The 16228-nt window shown below is 38.5% G+C and overlaps 2 protein-coding genes across 2 annotated transcripts; both read left to right on the plus strand.

Annotated features, from left to right (window-relative positions):
* The first annotated feature begins 6407 nt into the window (after positions 1-6407).
* LOC122650847 (LEAF RUST 10 DISEASE-RESISTANCE LOCUS RECEPTOR-LIKE PROTEIN KINASE-like 1.2) lies at positions 6408-7339 on the plus strand. Its single transcript, XM_043844220.1, has one exon. The coding sequence runs from the start codon at positions 6440-6442 to the stop codon at positions 7337-7339; it is 900 nt and encodes a 299-aa protein (XP_043700155.1). The 5' UTR covers positions 6408-6439.
* A 665-nt stretch (positions 7340-8004) lies between these two features.
* LOC122650848 (LEAF RUST 10 DISEASE-RESISTANCE LOCUS RECEPTOR-LIKE PROTEIN KINASE-like 1.2) lies at positions 8005-11972 on the plus strand. The gene is made up of 5 exons (XM_043844221.1): positions 8005-8914; positions 9163-9174; positions 9288-9427; positions 10385-10684; positions 10818-11972. The coding sequence occupies exons 1-5, from the start codon at positions 8037-8039 to the stop codon at positions 11741-11743; spliced, it is 2256 nt and encodes a 751-aa protein (XP_043700156.1). The 5' UTR covers positions 8005-8036; the 3' UTR covers positions 11744-11972.
* Positions 11973-16228: the final 4256 nt, after the last annotated feature.

Genomic DNA, 16228 nt, shown 5'->3' on the forward strand with positions numbered 1-16228 from the left:
TTTAAACTACCATGCGGCAGATATTAGGTTAGAAGGAACCTTCTCCATCATAATTATCATCATTGTCATCATCAACATATTTGTAGGCTATGATCCATCATGTCTACTCACAGCTCAGAAACAGTTAAATGAGTAAGTCATGAAGCATGAAGACCATTAATATTCTTTGAAGAAGAAGTAAAGTTTGACAACATCTCCTCTCTGACAAATTATCCTTGAAGCAATAAAGTTTGATAACATCGATCTCCTTTACAACAAATTATCTACTCTTAGCTTCTTCCAAATGCATCTGATCAATCTCCTCTTCCCTTCTCATCTCTTCTTCCTCCCCCTCATCATCATCTCTATTATCAACAATGTTTCGAAATCATCATCAAGTGTAATCGATGAAAGGTACTCAAATTGCAGCGAAAACAACTACAACTGTGAGAACCTATCCGGTATCGGTTATCCTTTCTGGGGGAACGGTCGACCTAATTATTGTGGGTTACCTGGTTTTGAGCTCAACTGCAACAATGGCTCTTCTGAGATAGTGATGGGATCACAAAGGTACCGAGTTCTGGAGGCCTATCTACAACCCCAAATTCTCAGAATAGCAAGAACAGATTTATGGGAAGATTCATGTCCAAACAAGTTCTTCAACACTACCCTTGATTTCAATCTCTTCAATTACAGTGGTTCTGAAACTAACCTTTCCCTCTTCTATAATTGTCCTCCTTTAATGGAAACCCTAGCTACTAACAAGATCAGATGCCATTCTGGGGAGGTTTATTTCATGATCTCCTCTTCCAATGGTACTGCTGATCCATACCAAAGCTTTAACAACTGCAGACACAGAATTGTGGTTCCAATTCTTGAAGCATATGCTCAACAATTGCTGGTCAATCGATCTACCCTTCTTCCGGAAGCTCTGAAAAATGGTTTCATGGTGGAATATTATACTACAAAGCAAAATCAGTACTGTGGGGAATGCATGAAATCGGTTTGGCGATGCGGGTATAACTCTTCTTTATGGCATTCTTGCTGCTTTTGCCCTTATCGTCTTTCTACATCCATGAATTCTGCACCTTCTCGTTCCACGGGTACGTATTATGTACACCTTTTCTCATAGATAATTTGTAGTGTCTACGGGTGTTGGTGACATATAGTTAGTTACTTGGATACCTTCTCCTTAACGACTAGCTTTTAAAGATGAGTTTATATGAATTTATAAAAAAGATAGGATAGTATTTTGGAAACTCGATCTGGATAGGAATTTCTTCCTTATGCATCCCAGCTCTTCCCATCTGATCACCACCTCCTCATCTTTCTGTTGATCATCGTCTTCTTCATCTTCTTCCCATTGTTCTCCTGTGGAGCAGGGCCCATAATCGACAGAGACCTAATGTACCCGCTTTGATACCATGTTAAGATGTGTGAAGAATTTGAATAGAAAACTTATATCGTATGTGATCACATGCTTAATAGGATTAATTGAACTCTACATGGAATGAAAGATTGTATGAGAGGTTTCCTTATTGAGGAAATTAATCTCAATATCGTCCAATAATTATAGATACCCTTTCACAGAATATGTAGATATAGTTAATCCCACTCTAATCTCATAGCATAGGCTTTCTTTTGTTTCTCTAGCTGTGGGGCTCGGCCCAGCCCACAAATTTTTAGGCCAGAACTTAGAAAATTTTAAGAGGTAAGAGGCCAGGGTATAGGTTTGACTTAGTAGCATATATAAGTTAAATGATGGGTCAGGGTTTATACCATTAACTTTCCAAGGCTCTGTTTGTTTACAAGTAAAAAAACAATGAAGAAACGTAAAAAATCTATAAAAGGGAGAAAGAGCCCCACCCAGTCCCACAGCGCACACTGCCCCTACGCGTAGACACAATGGCATGCGTAATGATCGCCGCACCCCTTGAAAAGATGGAAATGACTAGGGATGCGGCAGTCATTTCATGCACCCCAGTGTCTGGGCGCAGGGGCAGCATGTGTTGTGCGCGACTGGATGGCGTTCTCTTTCCCAAAATAAAAAGGAAAAAAAAAAAACTTTTGTAATCATAGTTGAAAAACTAACTTAAAATAGGGAATCAGAGGAATAGTACAATTCTGTCGTGCCGATTCATTAGCATGTGGATTTGGGTCCTCCTCTGTAGCATGACATGGTGTGTAGAGCACCATCCGACGGACCGTAGTGCTTGGGCACGCAACCCAACACACAGCCTGGGTATTATGCCTGTGTGTTGGATTGCGTGCCTAAGCATGACGGTTTGAAACTCGTGACGCCCATTGGTGTAAAACTGCACATTAGTGTCAAAGGAAACCCTCTTCCCTTAAAATATTAGTAAAATAGTAAGGGGAAGGTTATCATGCAGGCCACGTGATGCTGAAGAGCTCACGAATTCGTCCAATAGCTAGTAGGGAGCTTTTTGTCATTTCGAACCCCTCTTGGTGGTAGACATAACCGTGCACGGAGTATCATCCCTATGGGTCCCATATGGTGAGAATAGAATATAGAAATGTCATTGTGGGTCCATTGTTTATTATGTGAGGAGGGTGTAAAGGAATCTCTACAAGGGCAGTGTAGCAATCTTTTTCCTATAAAGTAATTATATATTTTTACAGAAAGGAGTTTGCTGCTAACCAGCATGGGGCCAATAGGAGTGCGTGCATGGGCAGCCAATGTGAGGACGTACTAAGGGTGTCAATTCGGTGTTGAAACCATTTATCGAACCGGTACCGTACCGAATACAATGCGGTACGATATCAGTATGGAGGTTGATACCGACGGTATATACCAATACCGTTCCAAACCGTATTAACATAATATATATTAAATGTATATAATAATTTATATATAAGAATTTAACATACAAAATTTTATATATTTCATACTATATATATAATATAATATAAGAAACCGTGTATTGTATCTTATACATACCAAATAAAATCGTACACCGAATCGATACCATACGGTACAATATTAGTATGGAAAAATGGTACCGTATTTGGTATGGTACGATATCGGTATGACTATTTGACTTTAGTATTGTACCGGATACCAATACCGTACCAATTGACACCCTTGCAACGTACCCCTATGGGTCAGCGTTCTTTTTCCCTATTTATATTTAGACACATTATTCTCATTCTATTTTTTGTTTTAATTTAATTTACATTAGAGTTTATTTAAGAGTGGTACGGATATTTGACAAGTTGCTTTTTTTTTTTTTATGGATAAAAAAAAATATAAATTAAACTAAAGAAATAAGAGTTTGTACAATATTGTCTTTGACAAGTTGAATTAGCCATTTTCGGTGGTTAGAATATGTGCAAGACTCCAAAAGTAGGATCCTTTTAAATATCTAGAGGGTGTCTCTCTCTCTCTTTTTTTCTCTCTCTCTCTCTCTCTCTCGCCTTTATTTATATGTATATAAATGTTTGGTAGCTAGAGAAGCTGTGCCCCATATTCAAGGAAAGCTATTGAATGCATAGTTTTTGGAAGAAACCTAGTTTAGAACTTAGTTAGTAAGTTCGGGAATGGTAATTGAACGAAAATGGATATGTAAGATAATTAAACGGACTAAATGGTAATAATACTTTTTAAAAATTTGGCTTCATAAAAGCATACGATAATAATATGGTATGCATTTAATACGGGTATAATATGGTAATAATACTTTAAAAAAACGGACATATATTCATTATATAACGTGCATTCATCATCTAATAAATAAAATAATATCATGATTTTATGAACTAAAATAAACACAATAATATAATATACTATATAACATCTCTAAAATTATCATTTAACATACCAAAATATCAATAATCTACAAGAAATGAATGTAGATTGTCTGAAAATGAGATGAGCAAGTTGATTACCTTATCATTAAATCATTTTTCCAACATTACATTTCTTTCTATCTACAATGAGATAACCATATATTTTTAATCAGATGTGTTCTTGTGAAGGGGGATGAGTTCCCACTAATTAAGCAACACAAGACAAGAGGGAGAGTTCCAGATATGGATCTCCACTGTACACATTAGCTACAAAAGACAGAAAAACAAGAATAAAATAGAATAGAGATTGAGCCGTTCTCGTCAATATCACACCAGATTCATTTGCTTCACTACCACCATCAAAGTTCAAAGACTAGAGAAACAAGAGGAGAGTCCAAGACTTAAGTGCCGCTTTGTTAAACAGAGATGGGGAGGATGATTGGAGATGGAGGGCGGCTACTGTTGCGGCAACAGTGTTGCCTGCTACGGTTGGATGTTCAACGCAAATCGAAAGGGACGAAAGGGAAAGTGAAATCGTTTCTCTAAATTCTAATCTTTTGGGTTTTTTTTTTTTTAAAAAAAAAAACGTATAATATGTGTATTATACGAATATAATATTTGATCGATTAAAAAACGTGTTTTTTTATAAAAATACGAAAAAATATAGGGACGAGAGTATTATACATTTAAAAATTCGAATACTATGTGTATTTACTAACTAAGGTTTAGAAGAGCTTAAAACAACTAGGGAGGTTAAAATTACCTAAGAAAGAATAGTGACAAAAAGATATGGATGCCATAGATTTGACCTTAAATATGGTAACCACTAACGACCAATAACTCATAGCCCAGGTAAGAAGTCATGAGTTTTACTCTTCCTGGGATCTGACTAGTTTTATTTCCATATGCTTATTATATCTCATTACATATGTCTTTTGACCCACCTTATTCTAGAGAAGTTGGATTTTCAAAATCCAAAGAGTGGAAGTTGTGAGAGGTTTTCCCAATCGTACACCAAATAGAAAGGGTTGAAGGTTTTCTGAAGGACCCAAATATTTGATTATGGTCAGGTAAACCCAAGGTCCGTTGTTTACATGTCAAGTTTTAGTCCAAAGAGATATTGTCAAGTGGCACATAGCGCTTAGAAAATTTAGAGATTAAGAGAGGATGCACTTGCAATATAGGGATAACTAAAAAAAATAAAAACTTTATGTCAATTACCAAGATATGGAAAAGCATTTGATTGAATTAAGCTTTAAAATTTAACATGTAGGACAGGGTGAGGGTGAACATGGAAGAAGCCCAGCAAACCAAAGCAGACGAAAATACCTTTAGATACAGCCTAGCCTGCAATGTGTATTTGAGAAATGGATGGGTGGGTTGGCGCGTGTCAAGGTCGGAGACAAATCTAGCTTCAGTCTTCACTACAATCCAAAATCACTTTTGACAATTGGACTTATCCTTTCCTGTGTTCCCACTCTGAGTTGGACCCAGACTGGGAATCTTGATCAAGAACTCAAACATCGAGTTCAGATCTGCTAGAAAGATGATTCCTTTAAAGTTTGATTGAGCCTCCTAATTTTCTTCTTTAATTATATTCCATATTTATTTTTATATATCTTGAACATAATAATAATAATAATAATAATAATAATAATAATAATAATAATAATAATAATAATAAAGAAGAGGATTCTCTGAGTAAAGGGCACAGAAATCAATGAGATATATTAGAACAATATCATACATGGGAGGATAAAGAGGTCATTTTATGTCAGAGGAGAGGAATAGATACTGAAATGCTAATGTATCCTACATTCCTAATCCAATTATTCAAAACTTTTTCCTAATAATAAAGGAAAGAGATTCTTTGAGCTGTCTTATGGTTTTAAGTATACGGGCGATACATACTGGATTTGCTAGTCACCCATACCAATATCGTGCCGCTACCATATTGACAACATGGTACGGATAAGGGGTAAAATGATTAGAAAACTCTCTTTTTTAAGGATATTCAAAGGTAATTTTGTCTGATACAGTCGATCTAAGCCAATACCGTATCGATATTGTATTGGTTTTACGAGTTACCGATGTCCGTTCTAATACCATGCACTAAAATCATGAGTTGTTGGCTAGTACCACACACACACACACACACACACACACACACACACACACACACACTCTCGCTCTCTCTCTCTCTCCTCACATGAAATAATCTCGCTACCTAGTAGCATATAATATTGTTCTGTTGTATTCCCCCCTGTACCGCCTTGCGCCTGGAATGATCGTTGCATGTTTGGTCTTTTACACCTTTCCAAAGGGGTGCGCCAGTCATTTTGCACTTGACTGTGTCCGGCATTATGTGACTTTTTTTCTCCCTAATATTAATAATAATAATCTCACCAAAAAAATAATAATAATAATAATAAAATTTATTATTATTATTATTAAAAATAATAGTGAGAATACTATAAGACGGTGTCACCAAGTCAGTCAAACACGCACCAACCAAAAGAAGAAGCGTCCCCATCCACTGATAAAGATTCCTCCTCTCATCCTCTGCTCTATCAGCTCCCTTATCTCCATTCACTTAATTCCTCTGTTCTGAACTCTCTCTTCCTCTGGATTCCTTCGATCTCTTCTTCCCCAAATGATTTACTCGTTGAGGGACCCCTTCCCTGTACTGATCTACACCACCCTTCTCATCCTTCTCATAAACTCCGAAATCCAAGAAGCCAAATCACTGGACCCGCAATTCGAAGCTTGCAGTCCTTGGAACTGTGGTAATGGACCGAATATAAGCTACCCGTTCTGGCCTCCACTCTTCACAAAACCCTACTGCGGCCGCTACGGCTACGAGGTAAACTGCGTTGGCCACAAACCAGGCCTCATGATTAACGACTCCCAGCACGAATACCACATCAGAGACATCTTCTACGCTAAGAACTCACTTCGAGTGGTCAACGCCAATGCATTAAAGGAAGATTGCCATGTTCCCCTGCATAATCTTACCCTCGATGGCACCCCTTACAGCCTCGACCACCACTCCGTCAATCTCATCTTCTTCTATAATTGCACAAGATCGATTTCTTCCCTGTATTCTTTTCCGGTAACTTGTTCGACTAAGGAAACTGGGTATCACTCGTTCGCCGTATTCGAGCACCATTTGAATTTGCTGTACAATAAATATTTTTTCAACCAGACATGCAACTCTACAGTGAGTGCGCCCGTAGACATGAATGGTACGAGTTTTGTGGATTCTTTACAAGGGAAGAATTACTCGCAGTTGTTAAGGAGAGGCTTTCTGTTGAATTGGAATGAAAGTGATAATTGCACTGAATGCAGAGCAAGCGGTGGCCACTGCGGATTCCAGAACAAAGAGTTCTGGTGCTTTTGCCCCAATGGACGCAGACGCCAAAACTGCCCTGCTGTTGCAGGTGAGTCCATCATTTCAGGAGTCTCATCTGCGATTTTCAATTACTCTTTCCATCAACTTTCTTTTTCTCAATTTTCTTTCAAGGTTTTCTTTCTTTTGATGATCAATGGATAGGCACCGTTGAAACTTGAGAGTTAGTTAAGTCTGAGTTGGGCGGAGAAGTCTGAAGGAAATTTAAACTTATCCCACAACTGATTCAAGTAAAGGCTTGGTAGAGTGGTGGAAGTTAACAAATTGTTAACGTGTATAACTAGTATACCTTGGAGTCTTTCTTAATCTTCAAATTTTAAAGTGGGCTTGTTCTTAAATTCAATTCCTAAGAAGATCAAAGCCTTGGAACAGATTTGAGAATCGATAGTTGAAAATTCTAAGTCAAAGTTAGACCTTCGGTGTACGGGTAGAATGGAGCCAATCAGATGTGAGATATTATATTTGAGTATAGACTTTGGACAGTTCTGACTTTAAGGGGTTGGGGTTCATAGGTAACCATGAAAGTTCCACTTGCAGGAGGGGGAAAAAAAAAAAAAAAAAAAAAAAACCTATCTCAGATGGTGCCGGCTTGTAGCAATTGGTTGTGTGACGCCCTTGTCTTATGGGCAGCGCCAGCGAGGCTGCCGACCATAAGGACAATTGAACCACGGTGCCCCTGATGAAGTCAAAGTTAAGACCGCTAGGGAGCCTTGAGACTACGTGAGGCTCTGGTCCTCACCCGTCATGATCCTCTCTATACCATACACACACAGTCTCTTCTGATATTTTCTCCATCACATATTCATACTCTCCCTCTCTATCTCCATTTCTAAAGTCTAAAATGGATGAGCAAATCCAGTTCATGTCGTACAAGCAATCTTCCTCAACAAGGTCAATGGGCATAAGCATCCCTGCCTTCTCCTTGATTTTCCTATTACTTCTATCAGTGCAAACAGCTCTATGCGCAGACTGGAGATATGAAGCTTGTAGTAAGGACGTCAGTTGCGGTGAAGGACCCAACATTGGTTACCCGTTTTGGATTGATGGTAAACAAGATTTCATCTGTGGCATCCCGGGCTTTCAGCTGACCTGCAAGAAACGGCAGCCCACCATCAATTTCTTTACTGCTGACTATGTCATCCGTAATATCTCCTACCAAAACCAAACACTTCGAGTCATTGATGCCAAAGTTCAAACAGATGGTGGGTGTTCATCTCAAATTCAGAACCTCACCCTGGATAGCACACGCTTCCGCTATGGTCCAAACCATGCAGATCTCTTCCTCTTCCTCAATTGCAACCAATCCCTCCCTTCTGAATATTCACTTCACGGGATCAATTGTAGTTCCGTCTCTTCTATGGCGTTACTCGAGGACGATCCCGTGTTGGATAAAGCGAAGGCTTTGGGGTATTGTAATCGAACGGTAGTCGCACCAGTTGACAGGAATAGTACAAATGGTGCAAATAGTGGAGTCAGCGATGTGTATGGAAATTCGTCATATTACACACAGCTGTTGAAGGAGGGGTTTGATTTGATATGGAGTGCTTCTGACTGCAGCAAATGCCAAAGAAGCGGTGGACAGTGTGGGTTCAATTGGACCACTTACAACTTTATTTGCCTGTGCCATGACCGCCCACACCTCGTGAGATGCGGTAAATGTATGTTCATCTCGGTTCTCTGTTCTCCTCTTAAAATTTCATTCATTCTGCTTTTGATTTCGCATACGAAGAAGGAGAGGAAGAGGAAGAAGAGATAAAGAGAGACAGAGAACAACGTTTTTTCATTTAAAAATGATCAGAGAGCAACAATGGTTGGTTTTGCCTTCCAAAGTCTTCCGTTTCGCCGAAGCGACCATGTTACTCTGGGAATCTGAGCTCCATAACCCTTTCTTTTTTTCTTTTGGGGGGGGAGGATGGAATCTGAGATTTATTTATTTTTTAAATTGTTTTCATTTACAAATTGATCAGAAAGCAAGAATGGTTGGTTCTGCTCTGCCTTCCAAGGTCTTCCATTCCACCGAAGCTAACCATGTTCCTCTGGGAATCTCAGCTATTGAATTTTTGAGAATTTTCAAATATTCGTTGGATCCTAGGGTGACCGTTGACCAAAACAGTTGCCCGAAACCTAACTTGTTGGACTGTCCTCTCTTCTGTATTCTTGTTCACAATCCTGTATATGCAAGAAGATGGGTTATACCTGTACTGCTTCCCATGGCTTTGATGGGTTATACCTGTACTGCTTCCCATGGCTTTGTTGTTGTTGCTTTCTCCTTCGGCCTTCATTTACACCTTCCTCTTTACTCAGCTCAGGTGCCCCCACATTGTGCTCCATATCACTGTGGAAGCCCACAACATCAGCTTCCCCTTCTTCAACACCAACCCCTAAGAATGTGGAGGATTGAGCATTATCCAATGTGAAGATTACCCAAAAACCAATGATCATAATTGAGGATATTTGAGGGAGAAACTTTCTATGATTGGTCTGCTACTAATTCCTTTTCTGTCTTGGAGGTTGGGTTTTCTCTTGAATGGAGTTACCCTATGCAATGTAAAAGTGTGAGATGACATGTCTATGGGATCCATGTAATTCCTATAAGGCTTTCGAATGTGCAGATACAGGATAGTATACAGGACATAGACTACCTTTTCTGCTTCTTTTCACCCCATTAGCGTTAATCTGTCCATTAGTTGATATGTTAGTAGCTAATTGTTTGTAACCAAACCTTTTAAAAAAAGGCTTGAACAGGCAGGTCTCAACTTCTCTTTTGTTTTATTTTACTCCTTTGATCACTGACCAGATTGAGATTTTGGGGGAGAAATATGCATTCATAATTTACCCTCCTACAGTCATTATTACTTAAAACTAAACAATCTGTTGGCTTTCATGATTTTTTGGCAGGGAACACTTTCAATTTGAAAAGGAAGCTTGGAATAGGTAACACTTGTTCTGTATTTTCTATTTCTGAATTTAATGGTTGTACTCATTATCATATCTCTATGATATGTTAAGTTCTCCATATTTACAAAATAAAACAAAAAATGAATATTTTTTCACAATTGCAAAGACTTGATGAATCGTTAAACTGGAAATTTTGTATTTAAGATCTCCTGATTCACCTCTTAAGATCGTCAAATTTGTTTCCAATTTCTAAGGCTCTTATTGATCATTCTATTTTATTCTCCTTCTCAGGCTTTGGCTCTCTTGGTGGGGGAATAATTATAGGATGCCTAATGTTCTTCATCTACAACCGACATCACTATCGCAAGGGGGGCCTATTGAATCTAGTCAGAAGCAAAAACCTCTCTTCTCCTTCTTTAACACCCCTCTCTGGAATTCCATTCGATCCAACCTCGACAGACCTTGAAAATGGAAGCAACTACTTCGAGTTCGGAGTCCATGTATTCACTTACAATGAGCTCGAAGAAGCCACTAACAACTTCAATTCTAATAAAGAACTTGGGGATGGTGGCTTTGGCACTGTGTACCACGGTAAATAAGGAGAAAGATCTTTTTTGTGTTTTCATCACTAGGCTATCTTAGCCACCCCGGCACACCTCAGTTAAATTTATTTAGGAAATCATGTGTTCTGCATGATGAAGATTTCTCCAATTTTGTTTACCAGGCAAGCTCCGGGATGGACGTGAGGTTGCAGTGAAGCGCCTTTATGAAAACAACTTCAAGCGTGTTGAGCAGTTCATGAATGAAGTCCAAATCCTTACCCGTTTACGCCATCAGAGCCTTGTCACACTATATGGATGCACTTCACGACACTGCCGTGAACTCCTCCTTGTTTATGAATTCATTCCCAATGGAACTGTGGCTGATCATCTTCATGGTGATAAAACAGATACTAGGTCACTCACTTGGCCTATAAGGATGAGCATTGCCATAGAGACTGCTACGGCACTGTCTTACCTCCATGCTTCTGATATCATACACCGTGATGTGAAAACCAACAACATTCTCCTTGACAACAATTTCCGGGTAAAAGTTGCAGATTTTGGGCTTTCCCGTCTGTTCCCCACAAATGTTACCCATGTCTCCACTGCACCACAAGGGACTCCAGGCTATGTTGACCCCGAGTATCACCAATGCTACCAGCTTACAGACAAGAGTGATGTATACAGCTTCGGGGTAGTCTTGATTGAACTCATATCATCAATGCCTGCTGTAGATATCAATCGGCACCGGCATGAGATTAATTTGTCTAACTTGGCAATCAACAAAATCCAAAATAAAGCTTTGCCCGAGTTGGTAGACCCCTGTCTTGGATTTGATTCAGATTATATAGTACAGAGGATGATAACATCAGTGGCCGAGTTGGCATTTCGTTGTCTGCAACTTGAGAAGGAGATGAGACCTACCATGGATGAGGTGTTGGAGAATTTGAAGCAAATTGAGAATGAAGACTACAACATGGAGAAGGCGGAGGGAGTCAATCAGACAGACTCTATAGGGTTGTTGAAGACTACTATCCCACCATTTTCGCCTGATTCTGTGACCAATAAGTGGGTTAGCCAGTCCACCACACCTAATACCAGTTCTTAAGTATCCCCTTCTCATTTATGCATCATCCAAAATACATGGGAGGAATAAGTTCTACTTTCATAGTCAGATGCAAAATTAGTTGATTGTATTTGTAATTTCAACTCCTTTTCATCTGCTTGTGTTTTTGTTGTGCAGTACTCAAGGCTACAGTTGTAACATCACTGAGCATTAAGGATTGAGGGCGTTGTACATACTTAAAAGGACTATATCATATATTTGTCATTTCTTACTTTTGATGTGCAGCATATCTGAGAAGTGTTTGCTGATCACTGGAAGGTTGTTTGATCGGTAATAGGCTTTCTATTAATCTACAACTTTGTTATTAGCTTTGCTGTAAATGTACATTATATATAATTAAGTTCCATTTTAAGGATATTAGCAAGCTCGTTTGGGTTGATTGGTAGCAGGTTGACCCTGTTCATAATGAAAACATAATAAAAAATTCGAAGAGAGATGCTGTCGGAAAGAATGAAGGAATGGCCAATGGAACAGCAATTCTTTCACTTGACAGGGGATGATGATGGTGCCCTTATGGTCGAATCCATATTCGTCCTCGGCTTCCTTGAGCAATTGTATGAACAGAGAATGGTTGATGTACATGGCAGGAATCACAAACCTCTCCTGTTCATCTCCTTGACCCACCATGATTGCAAGGTACCCCTTTGGGATGGCCTTCTGATCCTTCTTCCCATGCTGATGCGACAACTGCATCTGAAAGTTCAATAGGTGTTTGTCTCTGCAACCCATCTGCCTCCCTGACTCGATCAAGAATACAATTTGAACAAAAGAAAAAAAAAACCCTACTTCCTTTTTGGGTTTTCTTTTGTTGTTTGGGTCTCTTGAATCATTTAATGTTACAAGAAGTGAAGCATGGAGAAAAGGCCATGGATCAGAAACAGACACAGATAGATTGAAGAGGTTAAGAGAAGAGTCTCTCCAAGATCTAGGAACGTTGGTCATGGTCTGTGAAAGGAGACAAATTAGATTAGATTAGATATATAAGCAGACGAAGAGGGAAAAAGGGTTGAATTGCAGAAACTCATTAACAATTGCAGCAAGCATTTGGAAATCAATGAAATGGCTCGAAAAATAGATGTAAAGTTTGGATTAGATCCATCTCTCTTCCATTTTTCAATTTGCAGAAGAAATTACGAGTGGATTGATGGGTGATTGTAGGGTTTGATTTTAGGGTTCATCTTCCCCAAATGGTTTAGGGTTTGATTTTCAGTTTCAAACCATAAACGATTTGTGGAAGATGAGGGCAATTTGGTCACTTTGCTCTTTAATTTTGGTGGGTTTTTGTCACAAGGGCATTTTGGTCATTAGATTCCCTAAAACTAGTGTCTAACGTCCTAAATCAACGGACTGGATTAAAGTGCTACATTGTTTTGAATGTAAAGGAGAATTTGCAATTAGAAAAGCTGTTGAGATGCATTTAGACAAATGGGTATTTTTAAGGGGGCATTTGTAAAAAAACCCGTAATTTTATAAAGCATAACAAAAACCAAAATTACCAAATTCACTCTTCAAAGCATAGTTGGAAAGCCAAGTTTTCTGGCTCGACTTGCCTTTTAGAAATCCTGGTGACTCGGCCTGGTTAAACCTGGTCAAGGCGAGTCATTTTTTTTTTATTAAAAACTAATAATAAATGCTAAATTGTTATGGAATGGATGATGAAGACTACACTGTGGAGAGAGAGGACTTCTTTTCATTTATATACAAAATTATAAATACTACATGGCAATTTCCAAGAAGAAGAGAGAGAGAGAGAGAGAGAGAGAGAGAGAGAGATCCAAAACGTTAGTTTTGATAAGCAGTTTTTGTTTTTATTGTTTTACACATTTAGTTTTACATTTATTTATTAGTTGTTAGTTGTTGCTTATTATATTTATTGATATATTCACTTATAATCAAGTAGTATTTATATTATCAAAAAAAAGTCAAGTAGCATTTATGTATTTAAAAATTGACAAGATTCGCTTAGTTAAAAGTGACTCGGGTGAATCAATACCGAGTCACGTCATTTTTCACCTTGACCGAGTCTACATGACTTTTGACCAAGTTTTCCAAAATTTTGACTCGACTCGGGTGATTCGATCGAATCAAACTTGGTTTTCCAACTATGCTTCAAAGTATGTAGAACAAATATGATAAAAATATTAGAATTTGCATTTAAAAACAAGTATGTTATGGCAAATAGTTTGTGTATACATGATTATCACTTCAGCCATCATATAGGCATAAAATGACAATTGTTTAACATAATTTCTGCCCCCATAGAATAAACGAGTGGCTGTGTGTATACACACGCAATCCAAATCTTCTATTGCGTGCTGCTCCAACGGCTGTGTGCCATGCAGACACAGGGTCACGCACAATGACTGTCTTGCCCTCACCTGGGCAAGGCGCTTGGGTAGGGGTAAGACGGTCATTGCATGCGGCCCTGTGTCTGTGCAGAACAACCGTTGGGGCAGCCCAAGCCGTAGAAGATCTGGATCCATGCACACGACCATGCATGTAGGGAAAACAAATCCTAACAGTCCAAGGCCCTTACAGTTGTATGGACCGGTGGTTTTTTTCCATGTTTTTTTGTTTTTGTTTTTTGAGTTTCTAGGAGATTCCATTTGTTTGTTATGTTCATTAATTATTAATTACAACTTAAAGAGTTCAAATTATGCTTCAACTTTGACAATATCCTGAGCCAAGGTGAAAATTACTGAATGTGATTTGAAGGGTTTAAGGATAAGAGGGAGATTGAAGATGAGTTGGGATGAATCAGTGAACAGAGACATTAATATTTGTGAGTTTTCATAGCAAATATATAGCCTTAGTAAAATGGAATGGTTATAAGCATGACTGATGCGGCTGATCTCAAATAGGTGGTATTAACTTAGATTTGTTGAATTTACTAACATAAATAATAATTGACAATACATAAAATATTGTAATCTCTAATAATTAATTACAACAATTCAACCTTATCCCAATTAAATGGGGTCGGTTACATGGATTCTTGCTATCCAATCAAATCAATCACTAGTAATTAATTATTATCTAATAAATTGGAATTTAGGGGCAAAAGATTTCAGAAAGCTCTCCCTTGGGATTTGTAAGAACTCTTACACAAATACCCGTTCTAACTATTCCATGATAGCTATGTTTTGTTGAAAATAGAATTATTTCTTAACACAAAAATAATAATAATAATAATAATAATACTCACTGTTTTTTTAATTTAGAATTTTTTTTCCCCATAGTCTCCACTCCAAAGAATATGAAAACATTCTTAAAGTTCTTAGTCAAATTCACTATTATATATATTAAGTTTTTCTTTCACAAGCATAACGATCTAGTTCTTACTATTTCTCTTTATTATTAGAAAAATAGTTTTCAGTCCAGGAGTGTGGCCTACACCAACACTCCCATGTCTATATCTCTGCCCTCCTCAAATCAAGGGAGTAGAGATATCTTTTCATTTGAAGAGGAGAGAGATAGACTCATGGGAGTGCTGGCATACACCACAGTCCCGAACAAAGTTCTTTTTCCCTTATTATTATTAGGGAAAAGGTTGGGCACACTACCGCATACCGCAAGCTAGTGCCCGCCGCATGTAGGCGGTGTGTCTATCTCTCCCTTATTATTATTAGTAGGGACGTTGTTCTCTATGCCGCAGCGTAAGTTGCACCCAGACACATGGGGTGGGTGCAATGACCACCCTACCCCCCTGCACAGGGTACCCATGTGCCTAGGTGCAGCCTGCGCTGCGGCACACATTATTATTATTATTATTATTATTATTATTATTATTATAGCAAATTACATGCACCCCCTATAGTTTAAAATAATATCAAAATACCCCCTAGTTTCACTTCTTACGTGCACCCCCCGGATTTGTGAACAGCTTACAAATAAGCCCTTACCATCAAATGTAAACCATTAGTTGTAGTTAAATTTTTCAAAAACCCTATTTTACCCTTCAATAGGACAAAGGGGGTTGTCTTCAATCTCATAAATTCTAAGCCATATACAAAACCAGAAACCAGCGGAGAATGGAATTCTCTGTCTGGGTTTGAAATAAGCTCTTCTTCTTCTTCTTCTCTACAACTCTTATCATCTTCATACCCTTTTCATGCTTTCTAGTAGTATTTCTGTGAGAAACCTTTGTTGTTAGAATTTTAATGTCTACGCCCTTAAAACATGATTACATAGGCTTGTTAGAGTTTCTTCTTTCAAGGAAAACTCTGAGAAGATCTCAACTTTGATCCAATCAACCCGGAACTGAGCTTAGGCTTGGGTTGCCTGGTTCTGAATCCCCAGAAAGGAAGTCTGGAGGTGGGGTTTCACTTCTCAAGACTCTCGTTTCTGGGGATAAAAGGGGTTTCTCCGACGCCATTGATGGCTTTGGGAAATGGGTTTTCTCTGGGAACTCTGGATCTGAGGTTGATTTGAGTAAAGGAGCTGTCTTGTTCTCTCCTGGAGGTGGGA

This window comes from Telopea speciosissima, chromosome 2 (genome assembly GCF_018873765.1).
Source record: "Telopea speciosissima isolate NSW1024214 ecotype Mountain lineage chromosome 2, Tspe_v1, whole genome shotgun sequence".
NCBI lineage: Eukaryota > Viridiplantae > Streptophyta > Magnoliopsida > Proteales > Proteaceae > Telopea > Telopea speciosissima.